The sequence below is a fragment of the Molothrus ater genome, chromosome Z, assembly GCF_012460135.2.
Source record: "Molothrus ater isolate BHLD 08-10-18 breed brown headed cowbird chromosome Z, BPBGC_Mater_1.1, whole genome shotgun sequence".
NCBI lineage: Eukaryota > Metazoa > Chordata > Aves > Passeriformes > Icteridae > Molothrus > Molothrus ater.
Genome location: NC_050511.2, coordinates 11,527,348 through 11,551,343, shown reverse-complemented (window position 1 = coordinate 11,551,343; position 23,996 = coordinate 11,527,348). Strand labels below are relative to the sequence as shown.

Here is a 23,996-nt window from a genome sequence, read left to right as displayed (position 1 = left end):
CCTTTTATATTCATTCACTGATGGTCCTGATGTTGGACTAATCTAATTTTGCTGTGACATGTAAGTTATGCCATCAATATTTAACAGTATTTGGGAAAACTATTTTTTTTTTTTAGCCCAAAGCAACAGCAGCTCTGTTTCCTAGTGAAAGAATCTCAATCCATTGGTCTTAGTGTCATTCAGCTAAATTCCGTGTTGGAGCTTGCTGCAGCAATACATGTAAAAATCAGACTTCCCTGGAAGATGCAAAAGAAGTTTTGCAAAATATAGAGTCCATTGAGCCACAATATACAGCCATCACCCTTGTAAACACTGGTTTTCTCATTCTAAGGTAACAAAAAATGAATTTCTGAGTTACTGCTATGGAGTTAGTTCTTCTGTGGACACTGCTAACTGCTTCATTTTAAAGATGAAGAAATCCTGGAAACTGTCTTTTGCTTTTATTTGTCCAAACTTCATTAGGGCCATAAACTACAAATAAGTGAAATATTGCTTAGTTTGTTGTGGGGTTGATTTTTCCCCCAGGTCCGATCTGAGCAACGCTTTTGGAGCTGCGCGATGTGATGGCACCAGCGGTGTCCAAGGGCTGGGCTCTGACACGCTTTGTGTTTCAGCAGGTGGCGCTTAGAAGCCAAGGAAAAGCCATCCTGGCTGAAAAAACCTGGAGCTGCCGCGTGGGCGAGGAGATTATAGAGTCGGTATAATTTAGCAATTGCATTTTCTGGCATTATCAGTTGTTTTCTTGTGTGGCTGCGCACTAGATTTGTTTTGCCAATGCTCTGTGACACACAGAAGTGTTAATTTGGGTGGCTTCGTGATCACAGTAATAAGGAGGTGTTTGACTCTACAATAATTCCTCACAGAGGTGGTAAGTCTTCTTTATATCACGATTTATCTGTTTTTAAGTGATCGCTTCAGAAACCCCACAACCACAGAGATAACTAGCTTGATTTAAAAGTATATTGACTAAAATCCAACTGCCTCTCCCCCCAGGTTGCAGTGCTGCTGTAGTGCTGTACCAATACAGGCCTTCAAATCAATAAACACTACTGCTAAGAAGCTGAGAAGGGTCTGTACTCCTGCCCTGCAGAAATACCCTGCCAGCATCACCACATCCTTTGCTGCCAGAAGAGATTGTTTCATAGTCAGCTTCTGCCTGCCAACAATTGCCCTGGACTCAGCCACATGTCCCTGCAGCAGTGCAGGGACAATGTTTATTTTGTAGCCCAGATTTCACTGCCCATCACAGGCATTTAGCCATCCCTCCACCCTGGCAAAAAGCAGTCCTCCTGCCTCCGCACACTTAGCTAAATGGTCCTCTGCTGCCCCACTGACAAACGCAGCATTTGTGTGTGTTTTTTCAGCCTGTCTAATGAATGTGCACAAGGGGAGGAGATGTGGTAAACAAACTAAAGCTTTTAGCCACGGATGACTATTGCCTTGAGATGTAATTAGCATTTTTCAGCATTATTAGAATTAGACCATGACTCATTGTTACAACTGACAATAGTCTAAGTTTGTTTGTGTACAGCTAAGAGACATTTCCATAGTGCAGGAGAGGAGTGCTCACAGTGCTGGGAGGTGTTTGCATGGGCTGCACACAGGAGAAGGGAAAAGCAAAGATGGGAGGGTGTCTGTGTGTCCCCACGACTGCAGGAGAGGGGCTGGAGCCCCATGGGCACACAGCAGGGAGGAGCAGGCAGCTCCAGGCACTGTGTCATACTGCAGCTACAGAGGAACCAGCGCCAGCAGGCTGGCTCTGGGTGTGCAGCTGAGCGTGGGCACTGGAGGCAGAAGGGGGAGAAGGAAAATTGTGCTGAGCTAAAGGAAGTGCATGGAGTATGTGAAAGCTGAGCACAACTCCTGTGTGATTACTGAGGCAGAGGGGAATCTGTGGACAGCTCTGGAGAAATTGTCATGTAGAATAAGGAGACTACTTGACAGATTGTCCAGATATAGCCATGGCTGTATCCTCATATATGGGCTATATATAACTTGGCTATAGACAGGAAATGCTTGTGGTGTTTCAGGCTTTGGTGCATATTTGGCTTTATTTTTTTTTCCTGAAACAAAGCTGAAAGTGGTTATATCTGCATACATCCAACAAATATGTTACAGAAATACAGAATTACAAAAATTGAAGGGAGCATAGCACATAGTGCAGAAGATTTTCCTGATGTGCTTTTGCTTCTTCCGCTATCCCCTTTTTGTTTGTTACTGTGTCACTGGAAGAAGGTATCATTCTGGTATAGTCTGTCTGTATCTACAGTCACACTGTGCAAGTCCTCGCAGTATAAGCATTATCAGCAGCTCTGTTTGAAAATAAACACAAGCGCTATAAAGAAAATGAATGCCCAGGGCTTTGGCCTTTTTCTTCTGCATCAATTAATGCTTCATTTGGTGGTAAACAGCAATAAAAACCATTCTGTAAAATGTCACTGGAATGCCTTGAGCCAAATCTGAGGCCCCTTTGCACACAGTAGCTGTTAAGCTCTCCCCATTTGAAAGTTTCCCTTGCACTGGGTGGAGGTGGAGGAGGTGGAGTGCTGTCTTGGGAAGACTGGTTTTGGCTTGATGTGCTCCAGAATTGCTGTTTGGTTTGTACTGTCTCCTGAAGCATTCAATTCTAATTCAAGCAACTGAGTTTAATGCAAGCCTCACTCTCTGCCATATACTCTTGAAACAAAGCCACAAGAGATTTTCAGTGATCAGTTTCATTCTGCTGCTCTCCTGGTACAAAGCTGTCTTGGCAGAGGCAGATGGAAGCAGCTGAGGTTTTGTAACATCTCTGTGACCATTATGAGTCAGAACAAATGAGCATCTCATCCTTTGAGGATAAGAGAGGACTCTTTTCAACCTTTAGGCTCTGGGAATGTGAATATAACTAGGTAAAGGAGAATTTCAAAGAGCTAGAGGAACTGAGACTGCACAGTGAAGTGAACCCCAAGTCCAGAGTCCAAGAAAGCAGCTTGGATGTCCCATGGCCACATGCTCTGCTGTCATGCAACCATGTGGCTGTAGCAGCTTTATCTCCAAGTGTGTGCTCCAGAATGTGCAGCATCCAAAGAGGACTGTGAAGTGGCTCAGCCATAATGTAAAAAATATAATAAATGTAATACCCTAAAGAAAAAAGTCACAATGAAAAAAAAATTAAAAACTGAAAAAAAAGAATAAAAGAATACCAACAAACAAAAAATCTCCTGGCACACTATAAGATATTTTAAAAAAACTAAATAAGGTCTTGGGATCCACGACATTCCATCCATCTTCCTATATCAGATGTTGCATGAGAACATTGCCTGTCCAAATTCATAGTACTTGTGTGCAGTCACAGTCATTGGGAATAATGCTAGTAAACAAACATGGTCAGCCTAGTCTCTGGAATGGAAAGCACTTATGCTACACTAATAATTGCATAAGAGCTGCAGAAAAGGAGAGTATCATGCAATTTACAGACCTAATTCAGCCTCTAGGAAGAGAAAGGACTTTGCTTCTCATGGTTGGTACATGAAATGTTGAAGACCTCAAAAGTATTAGCAGAAGTTCCTGTGCATCCTGTAACTGTCTTAAGGGCAGGTCTTTGCCAATAGCAAAAAGTAGTGGCATTTAGGGTTTGCTTTGTTTTAATTTGAGTCTCAAAAAAACCCCCAACAAACCACCAAAAAAAACCCCATAACAAAAACAACCAAACCAAAAACTAAATCCATCTCAGAAACATCTCCCTCGGGTGGGCCTATGTAACATTTTTGCTGGGCACTCAGCCAACTCTCATTGTGGTGCTCAAGCTGCCTGGATCTCCAGGCATCTACTATTTGATAGCAACTCTAATTTCCTGTCTTTTTTGTCTTTTTACTGTCTTTTGACTGACTGGGGTTGGGGGGGGGAGTTAGTCTTGACCCACCAGTGTTTAAAAGAGGTTGGGTTCTATTTAAAAGGAATTTATTGCCATATTTCTTGCTAAGGCATTAATGAGAGCTTAACTTTGTAACCAAGAGGGTAACAAAAGAGTTCATTAATTTCTACGAGACATGCTGTGATCCTCGGCTGGGACTACATTGTCACTGCTCTGGATTAATCAGATTTGAAGATCGGAATCAGGTTGAATTAAATTTAATTTCTGCTGCAGAGAAGACTGCTAGCAGAATACTGAATGCTGAGATGGGCTGCTTCTCACTGAGTGTAGGAGATCCCCCTTCCCTGCAGGTACAGCGCTGCACCATGAGCAGAGTGCGCAAGGGAGGTGGGAATGCTCAGGATTTGGGAAAACAGAGCCAGAAAGCTTCAGTATCCTGCGTGTGCCAGAGAAAAAACTGCGTGCTGTAATTCTTGTGAGATTTACTGGATTTTGTAGAAGTTGGACATCGTGACGTAGGCTTCCTCATTGTTTTGTGATCTCATGTCACTGTGAGGCAGCATCTGGGACGGGGTGTCGTCGTTCAGGGGCTCTGGATGGGGCTGCCCTGAAGGATGCAGGGGACGAGTGGAGGAAAGGTTGAAACCATCGTGGTGCAGGGGCACCCTGTTGCCGTGGCAAACCTCATAGGTGCTGGAGCTGCAGCTGCCCTCGGTGACTGCAAACTGGCTGGGGCCCAGGAGCCTGTGCAGGGCTTCAGCTGGCCAGACCCCTTCGTACGACACCGGCAGGTTTAGGTTGGTTTTGTCTGCCATCGCAGGGATCACCTTCAGGTCTGATCCACTCCTGATTTTTTCTGGAAGGCTTGTCTCTGGAGCAGTTGATGGCTGCAGAAAATTTTCCAGTTCAGCTTTTGCCCAAAGGCCATCCACTTTATGGATATGAACATAACCAAAACTCTCTGGGTTAAAGCTTATATCAAAATTCTGTGTGGCAAAGGGAACAGCACAGTTAGTCAACAGTGGGTGCTAGCTTAAGATAAAAGATACTTTGATAATTTATTCTAGAAGGGTATTTATTTTTTCTTCAACTCCAGATATAACCCTGAGCAGGCTGAACAATACGTTAGCACAGAATAAACTATCACATAGCTGAAAATCCCTTTCCCTATTAACTTCATTCATCTAGTATCCTCCACTGGGCAGCACCCCCAGTGAGTGTTTTATGTTCTATACAGTGTTTCAGAGACTTTTGTGAGACACACATTTATTGCCTGCCTGCCATTTCACAGGAAGGAGTGTGCCCACCCAGGTGGTTTCTTTCAGTTTTGCCTTCCTAATTTAGATGCAAGGGAAGTAAAAATTTGCCATGACTTCCTGAAAAACGTTAAGAATCCCTCAGCTGAGGAGCACAGAGGCTGGGGGAGCTGTGTTAGGCCTCCTATGAAATTAAGAATATGCTAATAATGTACCGGGAGTGAACAGCACTAATGCCTTACTCATCCATCTGGCTTTTAACTGGCAAAGCAGTTCATATACTGCATGATGTATGGACAATGCTTGTGACCATGTCAGGGTACATGGACACCACCAGGGGTGTTTGCAAGAGGTCCCCATCCAGCCCCATGATCACAGTCTTGTAGAATCACCAAAGCATCTTGGTTGGAAAGGAGCTGTGGAGTCCAACTTTCTGCCAGAAGCAGGACCTGGATTAGGCTGTTCAGAGCCCTGTCAAGCCAAGCCTTAAACATATTCCCAAAGGGGAACCTACCTTGTCTTTGGGCAGGCTACACAGTGTCTAATTCTTTTCACAAGGAAGATTCTTTCCTTGTATCTGGAAGAAGTTTGCCCTGAAGCAACGCAAGCTTGTTGCCTCTGTTACCAGAGGCATGTGTCTCCTGTCTCCACACAGCCATGTGGTGAGAGCATCTTTCCCACCTCCCTACATATACCTTAGGTATTGGAAGGTTGTAAATAGTATTCCCCACCCCAAGCTTCCTTTTCTTCTATATAGAAACTTAATTCCTTCAGCCTTTCTTCATACATCAATTTCCCAAGACCTCTGTAGATACTTTGCACAAGTCAAACCTCAGGCACTAGGTCAATTGTGTGTTATTTCCATACCTTGGCTGACATCAACATGAGCAAATGTGGGCTCTGTTCTGTGAAATGTAGAAGTAATTTCTGAAAGATGTCCTAGTTGATGCAGCACATGCAGATACTGTCTCTCATCAGTGTAAGTTTTGTCCCCAAGTGTCTATGCTCAAGTGGAAAGAACAGTGGAAGAACATACATACGTTTTTTGGCTTCTTGCATAGTTGCTCCAGCGTTTTTTTATGGTCAGGAAGGTTTGGCCATACAGCAGGCTTGATCCTGAAACAGCAACAGTGGACAAAAAGCAGCATGAGAGAGGGCTATGTTGAGGTGTCAGAGGTTCATGTTGAATCATTTGTACCAGTTCTCACAAAGCCTTAGGGCTGGCTGGCATTATCCAGAATAAAGACAGAGAAGCCTCAGAATAATCCAGACAAGAGAAGAGGAATTGTAAAGGTCACCAAAAAGTCATTGTTCTTTGGAGTGCACAAATTGTCACAGTTAAAAGAAAACACTTCACTAAGTACTGGAAATGCAGCAAATTATGCTGGCAAAGAGTTTGTTGCTTGTTTTCATCTAGCTGTGTGAACTGGGCTCTCTGTGGTGAAACTGTTTTCTCTAAGTGCAAGAAGATGCTGTGGTTAAAGTAGAAATGTGCTGATACTCGCTTCTGTTCAATTAATTCAAAGAACTGCATATTGTCCCATTCCCAGCAATTTGAGCTTCAGACATCTGTCCTGTAGTCTTATTCCACAGGTCTCATTTTTACTGCCTTGATCAGCAAAGTTCTCATGTTGTGCTGCTTGATGCTGTCAGCTATGGGGCATCTAGAGAATGTTGTCCAACTGATTTTCAATCATTGCAGTGTTAAAACTATACAAGTATATGAATATAGATTTAATTTTATTTATGTGTCTGTGTGGCTGTATATATGCACATGTATAAAACCCTCTTCTTTCTAAAATGGAAATATCTGGGATCAAAAAGTCTCACCTGTTTTTTGCTGCAGTTTTATAAAAGAAAAGTTAGCAAAGTTAGATAATTGCAGGTTCCCAGCAATAGTAAAATGCAAGAACAAGAAATCTCAAGCTCCCTCTATACTTGTGAATAAAGCAGCAATAGGGCAGATAACTCCATTGTCTAAAATGTTTAATTATTAAAATTGTTTGTGGCATGGTATGGCTGGGCCAACTAGCAATGTCCAGGTAATCCCCATGTGTCACTCTGGAGTTGGCACAAACAGCCCAAGCGTTATCCCAAAAAGGAGCTCAACACAGAGTTACCTCTCTTGAGGTGGGTGTCATGGACAGACTACTCTGAATGTTGTTGAAGAGTCCTGGCTTTCTGTCTTGCAAGAAGTTAATCTTCTACAGATAAACTTGGATTTTATCCCTCCAGATTCTAGTTTCATAACATTATCTACAGATCTGTTCATTTTCTTAAGCTTGTCAGCTCTAGTGAGCCATGTCATTAAAAACATATCTGCAGTCATCCATCTACTTCTGTGTAGCAGATATATGAAAAAACCCTACTGCAGCCCAAGGACTGCTTGTGTAATTAATGTATCCTTAGTCCCAGTTCAGGCTGGTCTTGCCTCATGGCTGGCTGGAAGAGGATTTGGCCAGGCTGGTGTCTGGCACCATCAAGGCAGAGGGCTCTGCCCTGCTGCTTCTGAAAGCACCACAGAGCAAACCCCCCCTGACTCAGCCTGTGAAAGGGAAAGAGGTCATCACTCTGGCATGCTGTTTCCACACTTCTCAGGAATTTACTAAAACCCGCAGGTTCCTTTCTTTTCTAGATTTTGCTTGAAGTTTGTGAGTCAAATTTGCCTCCACTGAGACACTGAGTCTGTAAGTGCTCTGTGGTGACTTTGGCTCACCAAAATTCCCACAGTTTTGAGCTCAGGACTGAAATCTGGTCCAAGTGGCAGGCCATCTTCTGCCTGCCAACACTGTATTGCTCATTTCTACTCTTTGCTTGCCATCAACTTGATACAGAGTTCCAGAGATGGAGAGAGAATAGTTCACAAGTATAACAGGGGAAAGCAATAAGACTGTCAAAACAGGATTGGGTTCCAAAATCTTTTCTGGTACAAAGAGATTACCTGTTTTCCCAAAAAACTACGATCAGTGCAATCACAACAACGGAGAGCATGAATCCTAGGATGGAGAGTATAACCATGACCACACTGCTGTCTAAAGGAAAACAAAGAGCATCAGCCAGTGCATGTAAATGTCTCACTGTTAAGCCACCTTAACAGTGATGTCTTTTCAGATGATAAATTAGGAATTAACACGAAGCATTGCACTTGCCTATCACTGGGCTGGGCTCATTTCTCCTGCCTCCGTGAAGGAGGTGAATGATAGACTGCCACAGCATCAGCACTTGGCTGAGCTTCGAGTTCACAGCCTGGATTAAAGCAGCTTGAAGTGTGCTGTCACCTTCTGTGCATTGAAATCAGCACTCACTGTGTCCTCACAGCAGCACAGAGATGACTTCTAACACCTGTAATGCTGAGGTGCCCCTGGGGACTGGGGGGACCCAAGGACCACAAAGATCATTCATGTACAATGATGAGATTTTATCCTGTGTTGCATTTGTGATCCAAGTGCCATCTTCACACCCAAGCCCAGGATTCTGAAATGGGTCATGCTTCGCAGCTCTGTGCCTTACCCAAAATGCAAGGTCTTCCTTCCCCTGGCAAAGCAGCCAGCAGCAAGCAGTGAGTCAGCCTTCATCTGCCTCTGCACCCACACCCTCATGGCAGCACTTCCTCTGACCTTATTACCCTTGAGTGAGATTTAAGTCTTCATGGAGAGCCAGCCCCAGACCAAAGCAATCCAGCTGCTCCGTGAGTCACCTCCCTGGAGTGCCTGTGTCTGTGAGGGCTGACCCTGCTGTGGCTGTGGGCTCTTCCCTCCCCGTTTCCCCATCCCTGCTGCTGCTGAGGCTGGCCAGGGAGCCCAGACCCCCAGCTCTGCTTTCCTTCAGGAGAACCAAAGTGTTTTCATCTCTTACAGCTTTCTGTGGAGTGCTGCTCTCTTGCTGTTTTGAAGCTCTTCGAAGTGCTCCATTCACTCCATGTGCCCTTAAAATAATCTCCATTGGGCTGAGAACGTACTTTCACCTCATACGATGCTTCATTTTCAAGGTTTTTCCCCAGCAATTTTATCTGAAGGTATGGTGATTCTATTGTCTAAACGCACACACACAAACAAAAATACAATTATTTTTCCAGCAGACAGCGAAGAATTATCCTCGAGTTCAGCAAAATATGTGAGATCAGGTGCATCCCTGAAATGCTGTGCTGTTTACTCCATCTGCCTAGCTATTACACAGGTGCTTATCAGGGCATCAGGCTAGTTAAACAGGAGCATAGTCCAGATAGTATTGAGAAGAGAGACAAATGCTGGATAAAAGCTTTTTAGGAAAACAGCTGCGAGTATTAACTGTGCTTTGTGGCAGCTGACACTGCTGTAGGAAATATATGCCTCCATGAAAAGGCTCAGAGGAGAGATGGGAAAAAAATATATTTCTGCAGCATAAAAAGACAGTGTCTGAGAGGACAGTTACAGGGAAGAAGCAGAAATCCTGCAGTGCAGCTCTGGTGCTCTCCATTTCAGTGTATTTTGCTGCCTGAATCCATTTTCTTTTTCCCTTAGTTCTTTGGTGTTGATCTTTATATATTTTCAAGCCTAATCAACAAGGAAGGAGATTTAATCTGTAAAACAGAGAGCAGTTAATAAGCAAGCTCTAAATGATGTCCTGATGTTGGAAAAACAAATTACTAGTGGGTAGAATTGCCTTGTTAAAGTTTGGGTCTTGACATGCATCGATGGTGTGAGACCTGGGGGGAGGTTAACAAAGATTGGGAAGAAGGATGCAGCGATGGTAATGGACAAAAAGAGGGCAGAATTTTTGGGCCATAATAGAGGACATTTGGCAGAACCCCCAAGATAAGGAAGAAACTAATAAACACAACCCAGTGACTATGCTGAATCAGCTCTGAACTGGCTAGAAGGTAATTCTGGCAGGAGCAGATCACGACTGCTGACTCATGGCCCACCTGGACAAGGGAGCCACCAACTCAAGGGAAGAAAAAGACTGAGCCTGAGGGCTAATTGGCATGAGATGGGAGAGAATCATTAACCTATAGAAGATAGAACACTAATTAATAAGAGAACTATCTAACTTGTGGCCAAGGAACACTAATTAGTTTGTTTGCTAAAATGTATTAATAGTAAAATGTTTTGGTAGTTGGTGTGCTTGATTTGTGGAATACCACTGAGCACCCAGGCTCGTGCAACTGGAACAGTCAATGTCTCTCTCCACTGTGTAGTTACTGCCTAGTTGCACTCCAGGTAACAAATCTGATTTTGGTGGACAGCACTGTGTTCCCTCTGTAAAACCCAGGTGGAGTCCATGCTCTCAAACATTGTGGGCAGCTTTTGCATGGCTGCCCTGGTGACAGGGGACACAGAGATCCCTGCAGCTGGGCAGCCCCAGTCAGACCCAGCTCACAGCCTCAGACAGCCTGAGCGTGCAAGAGCTGCAGGGCTGCCTTGGGAGCCTGGAAGGATTCAATGGAAAAGGAGATGTGAAGAAACTTGCAAAATAAGTAAAGAGACAACAAGTTTTACTGACTTATGAGCACAGAAAATTACAGCAAAACCACCACACCAAAGAGCAAACTTAGGATGGTTCAGCACATTGTGTCTTCTGTTCCCACTGGAAAGCCCAAATTAATGAAACCTCTTTTGACTGATGACATTTCCAAATGCCAAATATTGCACCTTTCCAAATTTTCAGGTGGAGATATCTGCAGATTTGATAATTTTTACATGCTACAGGTAATTTTGATAATGTTTAATTTTGGAAATCAGTGTGAGCACACCAATACATCACTACCTACCTTCCAAGTACCTTCTTTCTGCCGATAGGCTACTTGGTGCACTAATTTGTCCTTTAAGTATTTCTTCCTTGAGTGTGGTGTGCAGTAACGAATAAGATATTCATTTGCCTCCCTTTCATAGGTGATGTTTATAGCAAATGGTACTTCGGGCTTAACTGCAAATGACAACAAACCAGGATAACACAGGAGCAGAATAATGTTAGAAAATAAACGGGGTTTGAAATGTAAAAAAAAAGTCCACTTCAGGTTACAGCCCTGCAGGGTGACCTATCTTGAGGAAGAGCTGTCCTGAGTTAGGCAATCCTCATGCTGAGCCCCAGCTCACCCTTATGCCCTGATACTGAGAGGGGCTGGGTTTTGACCTGCTAGAGAATCAGACTGACCAGCAGGGGAGCGGCTTCTGAGGGATGTGACATTTTGTCTTGGAAAACAATTCCTGAGCATGCCCACCCCTGTGGCAGGTTGAAGCCCTGAAATTCAGTCCATCTAGCCAGTGCTCTGAGGTGGAGGCCCCGGGCAAAACCCAGCTGGGAGGAGCAACCTGTGCTCAGGTACCACTGTGTCTGTCTGTCAGGGCAGTGGGACAGAGGGAGCTACAAAGTCTGATGGTGTTAGATAGACCAGAGGGGGCTATGGCTCCGGACCCTTGCTATGTACCCACATCTTATCTGGTCTATGCCAAAGACCATCTGTGCAAGTACATCAAGTCCAAAATGCAGCCCTCGGGGCTCTCTCCAAGCTGAGCCTGAGCTGGATGGGCTTGAGACCTGCAGGGACTTGTGTCTGTGTCACTGAGGCTTCCTGAATTCACCTGGGTAAGTACATCAGCTCTCACAGCAGCACTGAGCCCACACCTCTCTCCTCTCAGGAAAGCACATATAGCCATAAATTTGTCTTGCTCCTTCTACAACCCCCAGATACTTAAATCTTCCACAGTTTTTAGAGTAGGCACTGCCAGAGATGGTCCAGGCTGGCCCATAAACTAAGAGGTAATGTAAGATTATTACAAAACTATTGAACTGTGGCAGAAATGTTTCACAAGAGAGGGTTGCTGCAGTGCCTACTGCCCACCAGAGACAAAGCAATGTGGCACCAGAGAAGAACAGAGAAGAATCTGTCCTACAGGCTTCTCTGCCGCCCTTGAATGGCACTGGTTTCCTAGAACAGTAAATCCTGTGAATCCCCTCCTCCCCTGGAGTTTCCTATTTCTTGGCTCAGGCGGGTCCCTGGTATATGTTAGCCTGTTCACACTTTCCAGTGCAGGATGCACCTTGCTCAGGCTACAGGATGCACCATGAAGTGAGATCTTGCACCCTTGTGCTCCCTGTGCTGCTGGGCTCATGCTATCCGTGGGGTGGCCAGTCCCTAAACTGCATAATCCCTGGTCGGAGATGAACAAAATGTCCCTGCTTGGCAGTTCATCCTCACTCAGGAACAGCTGCTTCAGCCCTGGATTGGGATTCAGTCTATGTCCAGGTCTGGGCAGTGTCACAATCAGCCTGAATTCAGCTACGCATTTTGAATGGAGGCTAAGAATGAATGGCTTTGAAGCAGGGGAAACACCACCCTCTGATAACAGGCTACATGCCCTGCTAAGATGCTATTTTATGCTGTCTTTATGTCATCCAGATTGACCCTTAGGTTTTGTGCTGGGCTATTTTTTCCCCAGTAACCCCTATAACTGTAAAATGTCCAAAATGTTAAGTTTCTCACCAATGTCAGTTACAATCAGACTCCTGCAGACCCTTCTCTTCGTCTCAGAGTACATGCAAACATCTCTGTTTGAGAGTATATCAGTGAACTGTAAGAAGAATACATCTTCCTGTTTCTTCATGTTGGAGCAGGCATAATTGTTGTCTTCCTTGGTGCTGTTGGCCAAAGTGACACGACAATAATTTCTTCTCAGTGTTAATATGAGTTGACTACTTACTATAAGGGATGAATCCTGCTTGCTCCTTTCACTTATCTCACTGAAGTGAGACTCCATGTGAAATAAGAGATGATGCAATGCAAATAAGAAGTTTGAGAGATTGATAATGTTTTTCCTTGTGGTCCTTGAGCACAATAATAAAGTTATGTGAATCACATTGAGCATTACAGAGCTCTTGAGAAAAATGTGCAATTATTTAATTGGAGGTGCATGTGTTAAGATTTTGCATCCTCAAAAATTACCTTACCACTGCTATTTTTAAGTATTAGGGAATGTGTTTTGATGCTTTCTGAAGATACAGAGAAATTTCTTATTGACTTAGGTGGTAGCAAGTAGAGGGTCAACAGTCAGCCTGTCCTTGAGGGAATCACATGGTGGTTTTAAAACTTTTTTTTTCCGTTTGTGAGGTTCCCATGTTTGAGAATTGCCATAAAACTTCAGTCAAAGCCAATAACAAGTCCCATGAAAATAGAAAAATTCTAATAAACTGTAAGGAAAAAAAAGGAAATAATTAGTTACTGTAAAGATAAAGTATATAAAGATTTACAAAAAATATCCACTTCTTTTTTTGGCTGCCACACAGCTTTCAGTTTCAGGAAAAGCAGAAAATGGGAAAAGGATCATCTGTATGCTCAAGAAACAAAATATGATCTTCAGCTTGGTGCAACAGTGAAAAAAAGGGTGGAAAGAGTTTCAAGGCCTCGATAGGAAGTGGAGATGACTGATGTGTTTGATAACTGTTGGAGTTTTGTGTGCTTGTTCTAGTGTATTTCTTGTATGTCTCTGTGTGCAAAGACAATAGCTGAGTTTTTGTCTTAACTTAGATGAAGGCATTTTCTTGGGTGTGGAAAATTAACCTTCTGCTAAAGAATTTTCTGTGGTAAGGATTTATGTCTTCAAAAACATTTTTTAAAATACCATTTAAATTAAAGTAAAAAACTCTCAGTTCATGCAGGGCTACATCCATATTACAGACATTTCAGAGCAACAGAGGCAAGATTAGAACTATTGTAGACACTATAGTCGCCTTTAGAGATGCTTCCACCTCTTTCTTTTTTCTCATTAGGGAGTTATGTTCTGCTTCAGTAAACTCCTCTTCCTTGCTGAATACAGTACTCAAACTTGGCAAAATAGGATTTTGTCTAGCTTTGCTGCCCCTGTTTCCCTGCATGTTGTTTACCAAGGGACAGACTGACAGCACTTACCACAGAGACAGGGTGTAGTTAGTGTTGTAAGGAGACAGCTCGGTGAAATTGCAGGTCAGGCTGCTAAAGGAGTCCTTAATTTCCAGCTGGCTGAAGCAATCAATGTCGAAATTGTCTGGTTCATCATCCCCTAGAGTCCCTAAGGAGATATTCACAAGATGTTACTGAGGTAAACCTGTGAGTGTATTTGATTTGCAGCTTCATTGTATAGGAGGTTGTTTCTTCATGTGGTTGCCTGAGAGAAAGAGGCTGAACCCACCTGTTTTGTAAGAATCAGAGAAACCTTGTCCAAAATGAAGTTAAAAGCCATTTGCACCTCTCAAGATTGCTCTCCTTTCATGCCAGCCAAGTCCACCCACATGCAAGAATATTTTGGTGCCATGAGGCGGCTAAGACACATTTTGATTGTGCTGGAAAGCTTTCTGAAATGTCACGAATTTGGGCTCTGGAGGGAAATCTTAGACTTTCTGCCAGAATGCATGGCTTCCTGCAAATTTGCTTCAATGACTAATAACACAATCATGATTTGAGTAAAAGCATAATTCTAAAATCCTACACTTGGCATGTATGAAGCCAGTGATGTAAAAAAATGATGCTTCTGAGAGAAGTCATCTCTGGCAGAAAATGCCAGTTTAGCCTCATTTCATGAAATCTCACCCACTATAGCCAAGTGGATAGGGAAAGGGTTATTGTTATCACCCCTTGAATGGATCCTAGGGGCAGGAATGCCTCTGACTCCTCCACCAATGGTTAGGGGTAGCTGTCACAATAAAAATCCTCTTTCCTGAGTCAAGGGATTATGCTTGATCCCCTGCTCCGTCCTCTGCTACTCAGACAGGTCCTTGCTATATGGGGCACCTGATACAGTGAGAAAAAGAATCATAGCATCAAAGAAAGTTTTGGGTTGGTAGGGATCTTAAAGATCTTTTATCTAGCATGGGCAGGAATGACACCCACTAGATCAGTTTGCTCAGGGGCCCATCCAAACTGGCCTTGAACCCTTCCAGGGATGGGGCATCCACAACTTCTTGGGGCAGCTTGTTTCAGGGCTTCACTATATGTAGAGTTTCTTCCTATCACCTAATCTAAATTCCCCTTCTGACATTTTAAAACTGTTCCTCCTTGTCCTATTGCTATCTGCTGTGGGGTGTCAGTGACTCAGACTTACAAACAGAGTGGGGAAATGCCTGTTGAAAAATTTCCAATGGAAAATCCCTCCTGGAGAACATGATGGCCAGCTCTTGCATCTGCAGTCAGACTTTGAGTAAGAGAAGTCCAGAAGTCAGTCAGAAATGCAGAGAAACACATGAAAGCAGTGCAGGCAGAGGCTAGGAAGGGGACTGCTGTCACCAGCATCTGTGGTGGGGTGGGAGCATCTGAAGCTGCACTAACCCAGAACCCACAGGGAGATCTCTCCCCCATGAGCTAATATTTAGTGGCCGTTTGTCATCATGAGCAATTGTGCTAAGAAATTACTACTGGTCTTCTCAGCACAGCTCAGGGAGTCCAGATCTCCCTAAAGGACAACAAATGCAGTGTCCTCTAGCAGTGTTGCTGCTTTGAGGAGAGAACCTGTGGAGCACAGAGGCAGAGGCAGAGACAGAAACGCAGACACAGACACAGACACAGACACAGACACAGACACAGACACAGACACAGACACAGACACAGACATAGACACAGACACAGAGAGATGCAGAAATACAGCTGCTGTATTTAACCATCACATTCAAGACAGAGACACAGAGGTCAGCCCAACTCTGGAACAAGTTCTGCAGCAGTTTCACAGAGGTGGGAGTCTTGTCCAGTACAGCCCTGTGCCATAAGGCCAGACATGCTTGTGCAGGAATATGTACCACATACAGTTGCATATTTGTGGGTAAAAGTGTGTACATAAAAATAAGTGTATTCAAAATCTGGGGGATACCAAGTAAGCTGAAATGAATCTGTTTAAAATGGAAAACAATGCACCATATTTTATACAGATATATACACCCAAAACTGACATGCACAGATATGTCATGTTCTAAGCCTCGCTTAAGATTTTACTTGCAACTGCCAGGAGACTTGCTTAGTACTCAAGGCAATGTTAAAACTTAAAGGTTAGGATGACTAATCTGCTTTTCTATGCGAGTGCTTGGTGATCTCTGTAAATGCAAACTTTATACACCAGATTTTGCATCAACTTAAAAACCTGACAATAAATGGCTTATCAAAAAAAAATTCAGCTATTCACTACTGATTTGCTGAAAAGTTACAGAAATTTGAATCATTCTTTTTCAGTTTGGTTGCAAAATGAAAAGAAGAAAAAGATTTAGTCTTGTAGTTCAAACAAGCATTCAAGGTTTAACCAACACAGTGAAGCTTTGCTGCCACACTGGAAGGAGAGCTGACTTTACCACTTAGACACTGAACATTCATATTGCGATTATATGGTTCCTTATTCATGGAAATTACATAATAACCATAGAATATATGATAATTAAACCTCAGGAACAATGTTAAGTAAGCAACTTGAAATGCTATTTCTGCTATGGTTTTTCCATGGGCTGACTAATTTTTTTGTCTGACATAAGCACGCACATAAGTCTCAGCCTCACTTCTGCCCTAAACCTCAGAACCACCACGCACAAATGTGCTTGCTACGTGAATGGTTTTGTGAGTCTGACATGACTCATACTGCTAAGGACTCTTCACTGAATTAAAAATTTACAAGACTGTTGTAATGTTTGCCTTGAGAAGCGCAGACCAGGCAGAGCCATGAACCTGGCTCTGCTGAAATCAAGGCAGGGTTTGGGAAGGAGTGATTCTAAACTGGGATAGAAACTGTTCTCATAGCTACAGTCATGGCAGGTCCTTCACAGAAATGGTTCTCTCTTGGGTTTGGACAGAATCCAGCAGGACAGTCCAAACCACAGCAGGAATCTCAGGAGCCTTTAGGAAGTGAAGGGTGTTATCAGAGGCTAAGGACATCCTCCAGCTTTATGCTCTAGAGCCACCAGGACTGACAGCAACGCGTGACGCCAGGGGCACAGCTAAGCACTGCTGTCTCCATGGACAGAGCAATGTGAGACCTCTAGCACAGATGTGATTCAGGCAGAACCTGTTTTAGTCCCAACAATTTAGATGGGTTGGACAAACCCTACAAGTGTGGGTAGGAGGACCACTGAGGGTGCCCTGCCCATGAGCCTCCTGTGCCACCTGCAACCTCCCTGCCTGCCCCTCCTTAGCTCTGCCTGGAGCTCCCTGAGGTCCTCTGGGGGTCTCCACCACTTCCTCCTGGCTGGGGGACAGCAGCTGGGAGGCAGCCTCATGCTCAGAAGAGAGGAGGCGATGGAGGCAAGTGCTGCAATTAGCTCTTCCCTCCTCTGCCCATAAAAGTGCCCATAAGGGCAACTTCATGCCTAAGTTGGCTACTGGCACTTTGTAAGGAGCCAGGGCAAGTCAGAGAGGAAAAGAGTGAAAGTCAAATATCCATCATGGGTGATTTTACCCCAGACTACTTAGTTTGTTGGCCAAACACAGGAGATTCATAAAGAAGTCATAAAAGCTGCTCATTGCACAGTGGGGATATTCTGAATCTGTCTTCAAGTATAAGGAAATAATGATTTACTCATGTTAGGGACAAAACAAGCAAAGGTCTGATCATATCTGATTTTGGGAAGCCCTCAGGATTTCAGCAAAACCAACAATAAATCTCTAGCATTGAACATTCATCACCATAGCTGCTTTCCAAAGCTGGCTCTAAACAGCTTCCAGTTATACAAATAAATGGCAAATAAAAACTCCAGGGTGGTTAGATGAAGTTCTGAGCCAGTCCCTGTTTTCTTTTAATGAAAAAACTTATCATACATGTCCTGTCTATGTACATATGTATGTATGTACAACTGCCCAGATACATGTGTTAAAATATATAACACCCAAGGAAAAATGAGATTCTCTAACTGAGAGAGAGCCTAAAAACACAACCATTCTCCTCCTAAAAACTAAAACTCTTTTCTTCCCAAACAATGGAGCTCTAACCTACCAAAAGCTGAGTGATAGCCCATATACTTCAGGTGTAGTGCACAAACTCTTGTAATTGCTGTTTGTTTAGTATCAGACAAATAAAAGTTTAGCAGATCAGGACTGAATCTCTAAATCAAACTTTTCATCTGCCTGTTGAGAAAATGAATAGCAGCCTGAAACAGTGGTTTTATTGCTCCTTATTTTGTTTTTATATTCTGCTTATTTATGTTTTTCATCTTGATGCTGCTAAATAATTTTCACTTCCCTAAATGAGATCATAAAGTCTACAACAAGGCTGAATTTAAAGTGTTGTTAATTTATAATTATTTGCTGAGTAGAGCATGAATGCTGTTAGTGATGTGCTGTGAGAACCCCCAGGCTGAGTTCCTTCATCAGCCATGCTACAAGGGAGACTGGCACTATATCCCATATACAGCTGATGAAACTGCTTAAAGAAAATGTAAAAGTTTGGCTTTTGAAGTGGAACAGTTTGGGCCAAGTTTGAGTTACATCAAAACGTCTTATTTGGAGGAGACTGGCAAGAGCAAAAGAAGCCAGAACCTCACCCCTCTCTAATAGCAGCTCAGAGTGACCATGGGCTGCAGAAGGGTGAGGTTATCCCTGTTTCCAGGTGTAAGTCCCCACACAAGCACTAGCTACATCAAGGATTAACAGGTCTGGCACTGCATGCCCTGTGCATACAGTTATGGGCTCCCTTATTTCATGTGGATTAGAATGTTATAAGGACAGCAGATTTGGGGATTAAATTAAATAGGCATCCCCCAGCTCCCCCTCAGGCACTGGCACTAAAGAGAGATTGGAAGTTAAAACACAAATGTATTTAATCACACAGTTGCATTCTGGATCTCTTAACTGAGGTTTTTCAAGATCATACGTGAGTGGAAAGATGAAGATGAAATGACTCACCATCACCGTCTGCTGAGGTGCAACCACTTTCCCCAAAAGCGGTGTGGAGGAACATGGCGAAAATGCTCAGCACAGTGGTGGGCTGTGTCATCCTGAGCAGGCTGCATGTGTGCACTGGGGGTGTGTGTGTGAGAGCCCTGTGCCGCTGCTTTATAGCCCCAGCCTGCCTGCACCTCGCCAGGGGAAATGTAAACATGCCTACGCACAGCCAGGCTGGTGGCAGCGGGCAGGAAGCCAAAGCACAGATAACTGCTGAGCTTTTACTGTGAAACTGCTTCCCGCTTCTGGACTGAGCACCTTCTGGATCAGCTTGTTTGGGCAAGCCTGGTGAGGCCCAGTGGGGAAGGGAGCACGTTCCACTGACAGTGCTCCTGACTCGGCTGGTGGGACTCGTGCTGAAGGTTTCCCCAAGAGCATGGCTTTATCCTGGCATCCACTTTGCTCCCAAGAGAGGTGCATAGGTCCAAGGGAGAAAAATCTTCCTGGTATGAAACATTAGGTGTGATTGCTTTTGTCTCTCTAACCACCAGGATCAAAAGCAGCACTGCAGCAGGTGATTCTTTACTCTTGTGAGACCCTATCTTGTGAGGACACAGACATATTAAATCAAGGCCAGAGGAAGACAACAAGATGAGGAGAAGGCTGGAACACACCTGCTGCACAGACAGATTCTTTACTCTTGTGAGACCCTATCTGGCACACTCCATTCAGCCCCAAAATAAAAAGAACACAGACATGGTGAATCAAGGCCAGAGGATGACAGCAAGATGAGAGAGGGCTGGAACACACCTGCTGCACAGACAGGCTGAGGGAAATGGAGGTGTTCATCCCATAGAAGAGAAGGCTCTGGGAAGATTTTATCATGGCCTTTCAGTGTGTAAAGGATGCTTACAACAAAGATGGGGAGAAATCATTTACCAAGGCCTGTAGTGAGAGGACAAGGAGAAATGTTTTTAAAATAAAAGAGGGTAGATTTAGATTGAGCATACAGGAGAAAATCTTCCATGTGAGGATGGTGAGGTTCTGGCACAGGTTGCCCAGAGAAGCTGTGTCTGCCCCATCACTGGAAGTGTTCAAGGGCGGCTTTGAGTAAGGTGGTCTGGTGGAAGGTGCCCCTGTACCTGGCAGGGAGGTTGGAACAAGGGAGTCTTCAAAGGTCCCTTTCAACCCCAACCTCCGGTGACTGTGTGAAGTCCTGCATAAGGCAATGCTGACCCAGAAGAACCTGTGGTTTAAAGGGCTAATTCTGCAAAACCTGGCTCCTGAGAGCAAAGTGGCACATCTCACATTTTTTGGGGCTTTGGACAAAGCAGTGGTGGAAAGTGAAAGATAAAGAGGTGTTAGATATTTCCTTTGCACCCTTTCTGTGGCTGAATCCACCGACGCACAGCAGAGTGCAAAGCAGGGCCGTGCACAGGTCTGACTGATGTGGCTAACTACAGGTGAGCTGAGGGCCTGAAACAGAAGAGCAAACTCTGGCACAGCCCTGGCTGCACCAACAAAAGCTTCAGGTTGGAGGAGTAAAGGAAACTGAGGGCAAAGTTTGTAAAAATGCCCAAGCAAACAGAAAAATTATGACACTATAATGAGGAGACTAAACATGGAAACCACATTTTTTGTTTGCAAGGAAATAATTGAAAATGCTCACCAAAGTGAAGAAAGCCTAGGTCTCATAGGTAGAAAAGATTCCTTCTTTCCAGGACATCAAGCACTGTCCTGCAGTGTCTCTTGTTGCCTTAGGCAAGGGGCACTGGGTAGCCAAGGCACAATTTCTGGACTCCCTTGCCCAGTTTTAAGAGGAAGAAATGTCTCCCTTTCCACAGGAGTTTAGCGAGGCTGGCTGGAAGATCTCCCAAATCTGTGTCCAGCCCTGCCTTACGGCTCCTCCCTGGGGCTCCCCACCAAGCCCTCCCTGGAGGTGCCCTGAGCCTGGGCAGGCACAGCAGGGCGGGCTGGGCTCCCTGGCAGCATCCCAGGGATGCATTGCTGAGCCAGGGCTCTCCTGGCTTCGCTGCTCTCTGGCCGGGGAGGAGCATGATCCATCTCGTCCTAACACGGACATTGAAAAGATGAAATCTAAACCCCTAAATGCATTTATTTCTCTCCACTGAATTAAGAGAGAGCCCAGGGTGAGGCTGGCTAGGTATCTGCTCAGCAGAGCTCTACAATGCCTCCCAGCCACCAGCAGGAGAGGGACCTGCCTGGGCACCCACACAAAGCAGGAGCTGGACATGTGCAGGGGTCACAGAGCCACTGGAGGTGGCACCACCAGGGGCTGACTGACCCTCACTCAAGAGCTTAACTTCTTTTACAGAGCTGTTTGTGTCACTGCTAAATTGACCTGGTATCCCTTCAATAAATTCCTTCTCTCTGAGTCAGCTGAGAGGACTTCAGCAGTTCCTTGTACTTATCTCTCATTCTCAAGCTTTCTGTGCTGGACCAAAGTACATTGCAGCCAAACTTGAATTAGTGAGTTTGAGTCCTGGTGATTTCTCATGCCTAAATCCTGGGGATTTCTTATACCTTACTTGCTTTAGAAAATAATATATTGAGAATTAAAATATTAATTAATTAAAATATTAAAATAATACTTGAGAATTTCAACACTTTTCTTAATAATCTTCCTTATCATATTATTCTAAAACCCCTCAAGGTAATTTCTATCTCATTTTCAGCCAGAAATGTCATTAAAGAAAGGCTCTCCTGTGCAAATTGGTCACTATGCAGAAATTACACCTTCTCACTTTAAATTTGTCTTGTTTATAATTGAGTGGGCTATCACTTTGATCTTCTTTTTTTCTTTTTTCCTGTTTCAGTTCGAGCAAACTAAAAGAAAAAGTCTTTTCAGACATAATATTTTTGTTGAACATGAATAATCTTATTATCAGAGCTGTGCTGCTCAGGGGATTTCCATGTTGTCATGGCTGCATTCTGTCTGGGTGGGGAAATGAGGGACCACAATGAAAAGAAAAAAACCTAGTATTGAGAATACCCTGAAGCAAAAGTACATTTTGTTTTAGTTCTGTACCTCTGCTTCAGAAGCTGTTTCATTTCTAGGAGATATTTGAGTCTATTTGTCTCACCCTGTTGCCTTTCTCTAATGTCTGGGACACAGGAAATGAAATCTGTGAGTCTAAATCTTAGGACAGCTGAAGGTTAGTACCCAGAACAGGCCAAAAGAAAGATGGATTACTTTTCCCTTGCAATAAATTTACACTGCTTCTGCCTCCTCACTGAAGATTCCACAAAAAAACCCCAACAACCTGCCACCAACAAAACCAACTCACAACAAAAGCTGTCTCCAGTTTAAACCTAAAGGTAACTTTTGAAGGTCCAGCAAAAATGTACCTGTGCTTCTTTGGTATGCCAGCCCTCTTTGAGTCCCAACAGTCTGTTTTGGAGCTTCTGAGTCATTGTGTGCCCTCTTACGTTTTTAGCCATTAGTGAAGTCCAGGTTACAACCTCCATGACTATGAGAAGGAAATTTTTCAGTGCCCTGTGGTGCATAAGTGTGGGCTGTCCATACAGTGCATCAGCTCTTCAGCACTTTCTGCTGACCCCTACACATCCTGCAGTGCTTTCTTGGATTATCACTTTTCTTGCAGCTGTTTACTTACCAGGCGAGTCATCCACAAGTTACCATCCATCTTTGCTTCTTATACTGTTTGTTAACTCATGTTGTTTTTTTTTTTCTTCTTAGGACACAAAAGTATTTTTTGATTCTGCTTTGGCTCCAAAAATTACAGAAGGTTTCTGCACACATGCTAAATTTCAATCTGCCATCAGTATCTGTTTAGAAAGATGAAGTGAATAAATCCCTTCCTTCTATCAACAACACTTTTCAAAGGCTCCAGTTCAGGGAACTGTGAGAGATGAATAGAGTGGATCCTCCAGACACATCCCACGCTGTGCAGCACTGGAGACAGGACTCGTGTATCCTGATGGATGGAGGATACAGACATCCTCGTGTTTGAGGAGCTCAGTGGTCTGTCCTGGTTAGATATCCATGAGCACCCATGGTCCAAGCTGGGACTGGGTGTGGGGGGAGCTTTTCTCAAGATGGTCATAGCTGGCAGAAGCTGTGGAGCTTCTTGGCCCTCTCTGAGTGTCATTAGAACTTGTGTTATGTAAATGCTCAGAGCTCATTCTTTGACTTTTATATTTTTAACCAGATACGCCAGGAACCAGAAATCTTCCAGCCAGCTTCAGATGTGAAGAGGAGGACTTCTGGACTCCTACATTAAAAGAAAAAAAAAAAGGAGGGGAGAAAAGGAAAGAGAAGGAAAGAGGAGAGGAGAGGAGAGGAGAGGAGAGGAGAGGAGAGGAGAGGAGAGGAGAGGAGAGGAGAGGAGAGGAGAGGAGAGGAGAGGAGAGGAGAGGAGAGGAGAGGAGAGGAGAGGAGAGGAGAGGAGAGGAGAGGAGAGGAGAGGAGAGGAGAGGAGAGGAGAGGAGAGGAGAGGAGAGGAGAGGAGAGGAGAGGAGAGGAGAGGAGAGGAGAGGAGAGGAGAGGAGAGGAGAGGAGAGGAGAGGAGAGGAGAGGAGAGGAGAGGAGAGGAGAGGAGAGGAGAGGAGAGGAAGAAAAGAAAAGAAAAGAAAAGAAAAGAAAAGAAAAGAAAAGAAAAGAAAAGAAAAGAAAAGAAAAGAAAAGAAAAGAAAAGAAAGAAAAGAAAAGAAAAGAAAAGAAAAGAAAAGAAAAGAAAAGAAAAGAAAAGAAAAGAAAAGAAAAGAAAAGAAAAGAAAAGAAAAGAAAAGGTATAGAGTCTCTTTTCTTCTTGTTGCTTCCTGACACTTCTTGCCGTTACCTGCTTCATAAACCTTGTTGCATGTATCTTCTCCCTGGCAGGGGTATCTCTCAGCAGTTCCTCAGCTGAAAGCCTGTGGGTTACCCTTGGGCTGCTCTAAGTGTTCTGCTGGCCCAAGAGCAGGAGCATGTGGGAGCCAGTCTTGCTTAAGGCAACACAGTCATTAGCATAATTGAAGCCTTGGGTGAAGAACAAAACCCTGAGATTAAATGGATTTACTCTGGAAGATGAGTTTCACTTATCACCAAATTATTTTGGCCTACAGA

General features: G+C 44.0%; 1 protein-coding gene across 1 annotated transcript; it reads right to left on the bottom strand.

Annotated features, from left to right (window-relative positions):
- Positions 1-4,190: 4,190 nt before the first annotated feature.
- On the bottom strand, positions 4,191-19,022 carry IL7R (interleukin 7 receptor). The gene is made up of 8 exons (XM_036403444.1): positions 18,929-19,022; positions 13,994-14,132; positions 12,572-12,726; positions 10,859-11,013; positions 8,965-9,142; positions 8,051-8,141; positions 6,150-6,225; positions 4,191-4,839 (listed from the first exon to the last, which is right to left on the bottom strand). Exons 1-8 carry the CDS (start codon positions 19,017-19,019, stop codon positions 4,336-4,338), a joined length of 1,389 nt encoding a protein of 462 aa, XP_036259337.1. The 5' UTR covers positions 19,020-19,022; the 3' UTR covers positions 4,191-4,335.
- Positions 19,023-23,996: the final 4,974 nt, after the last annotated feature.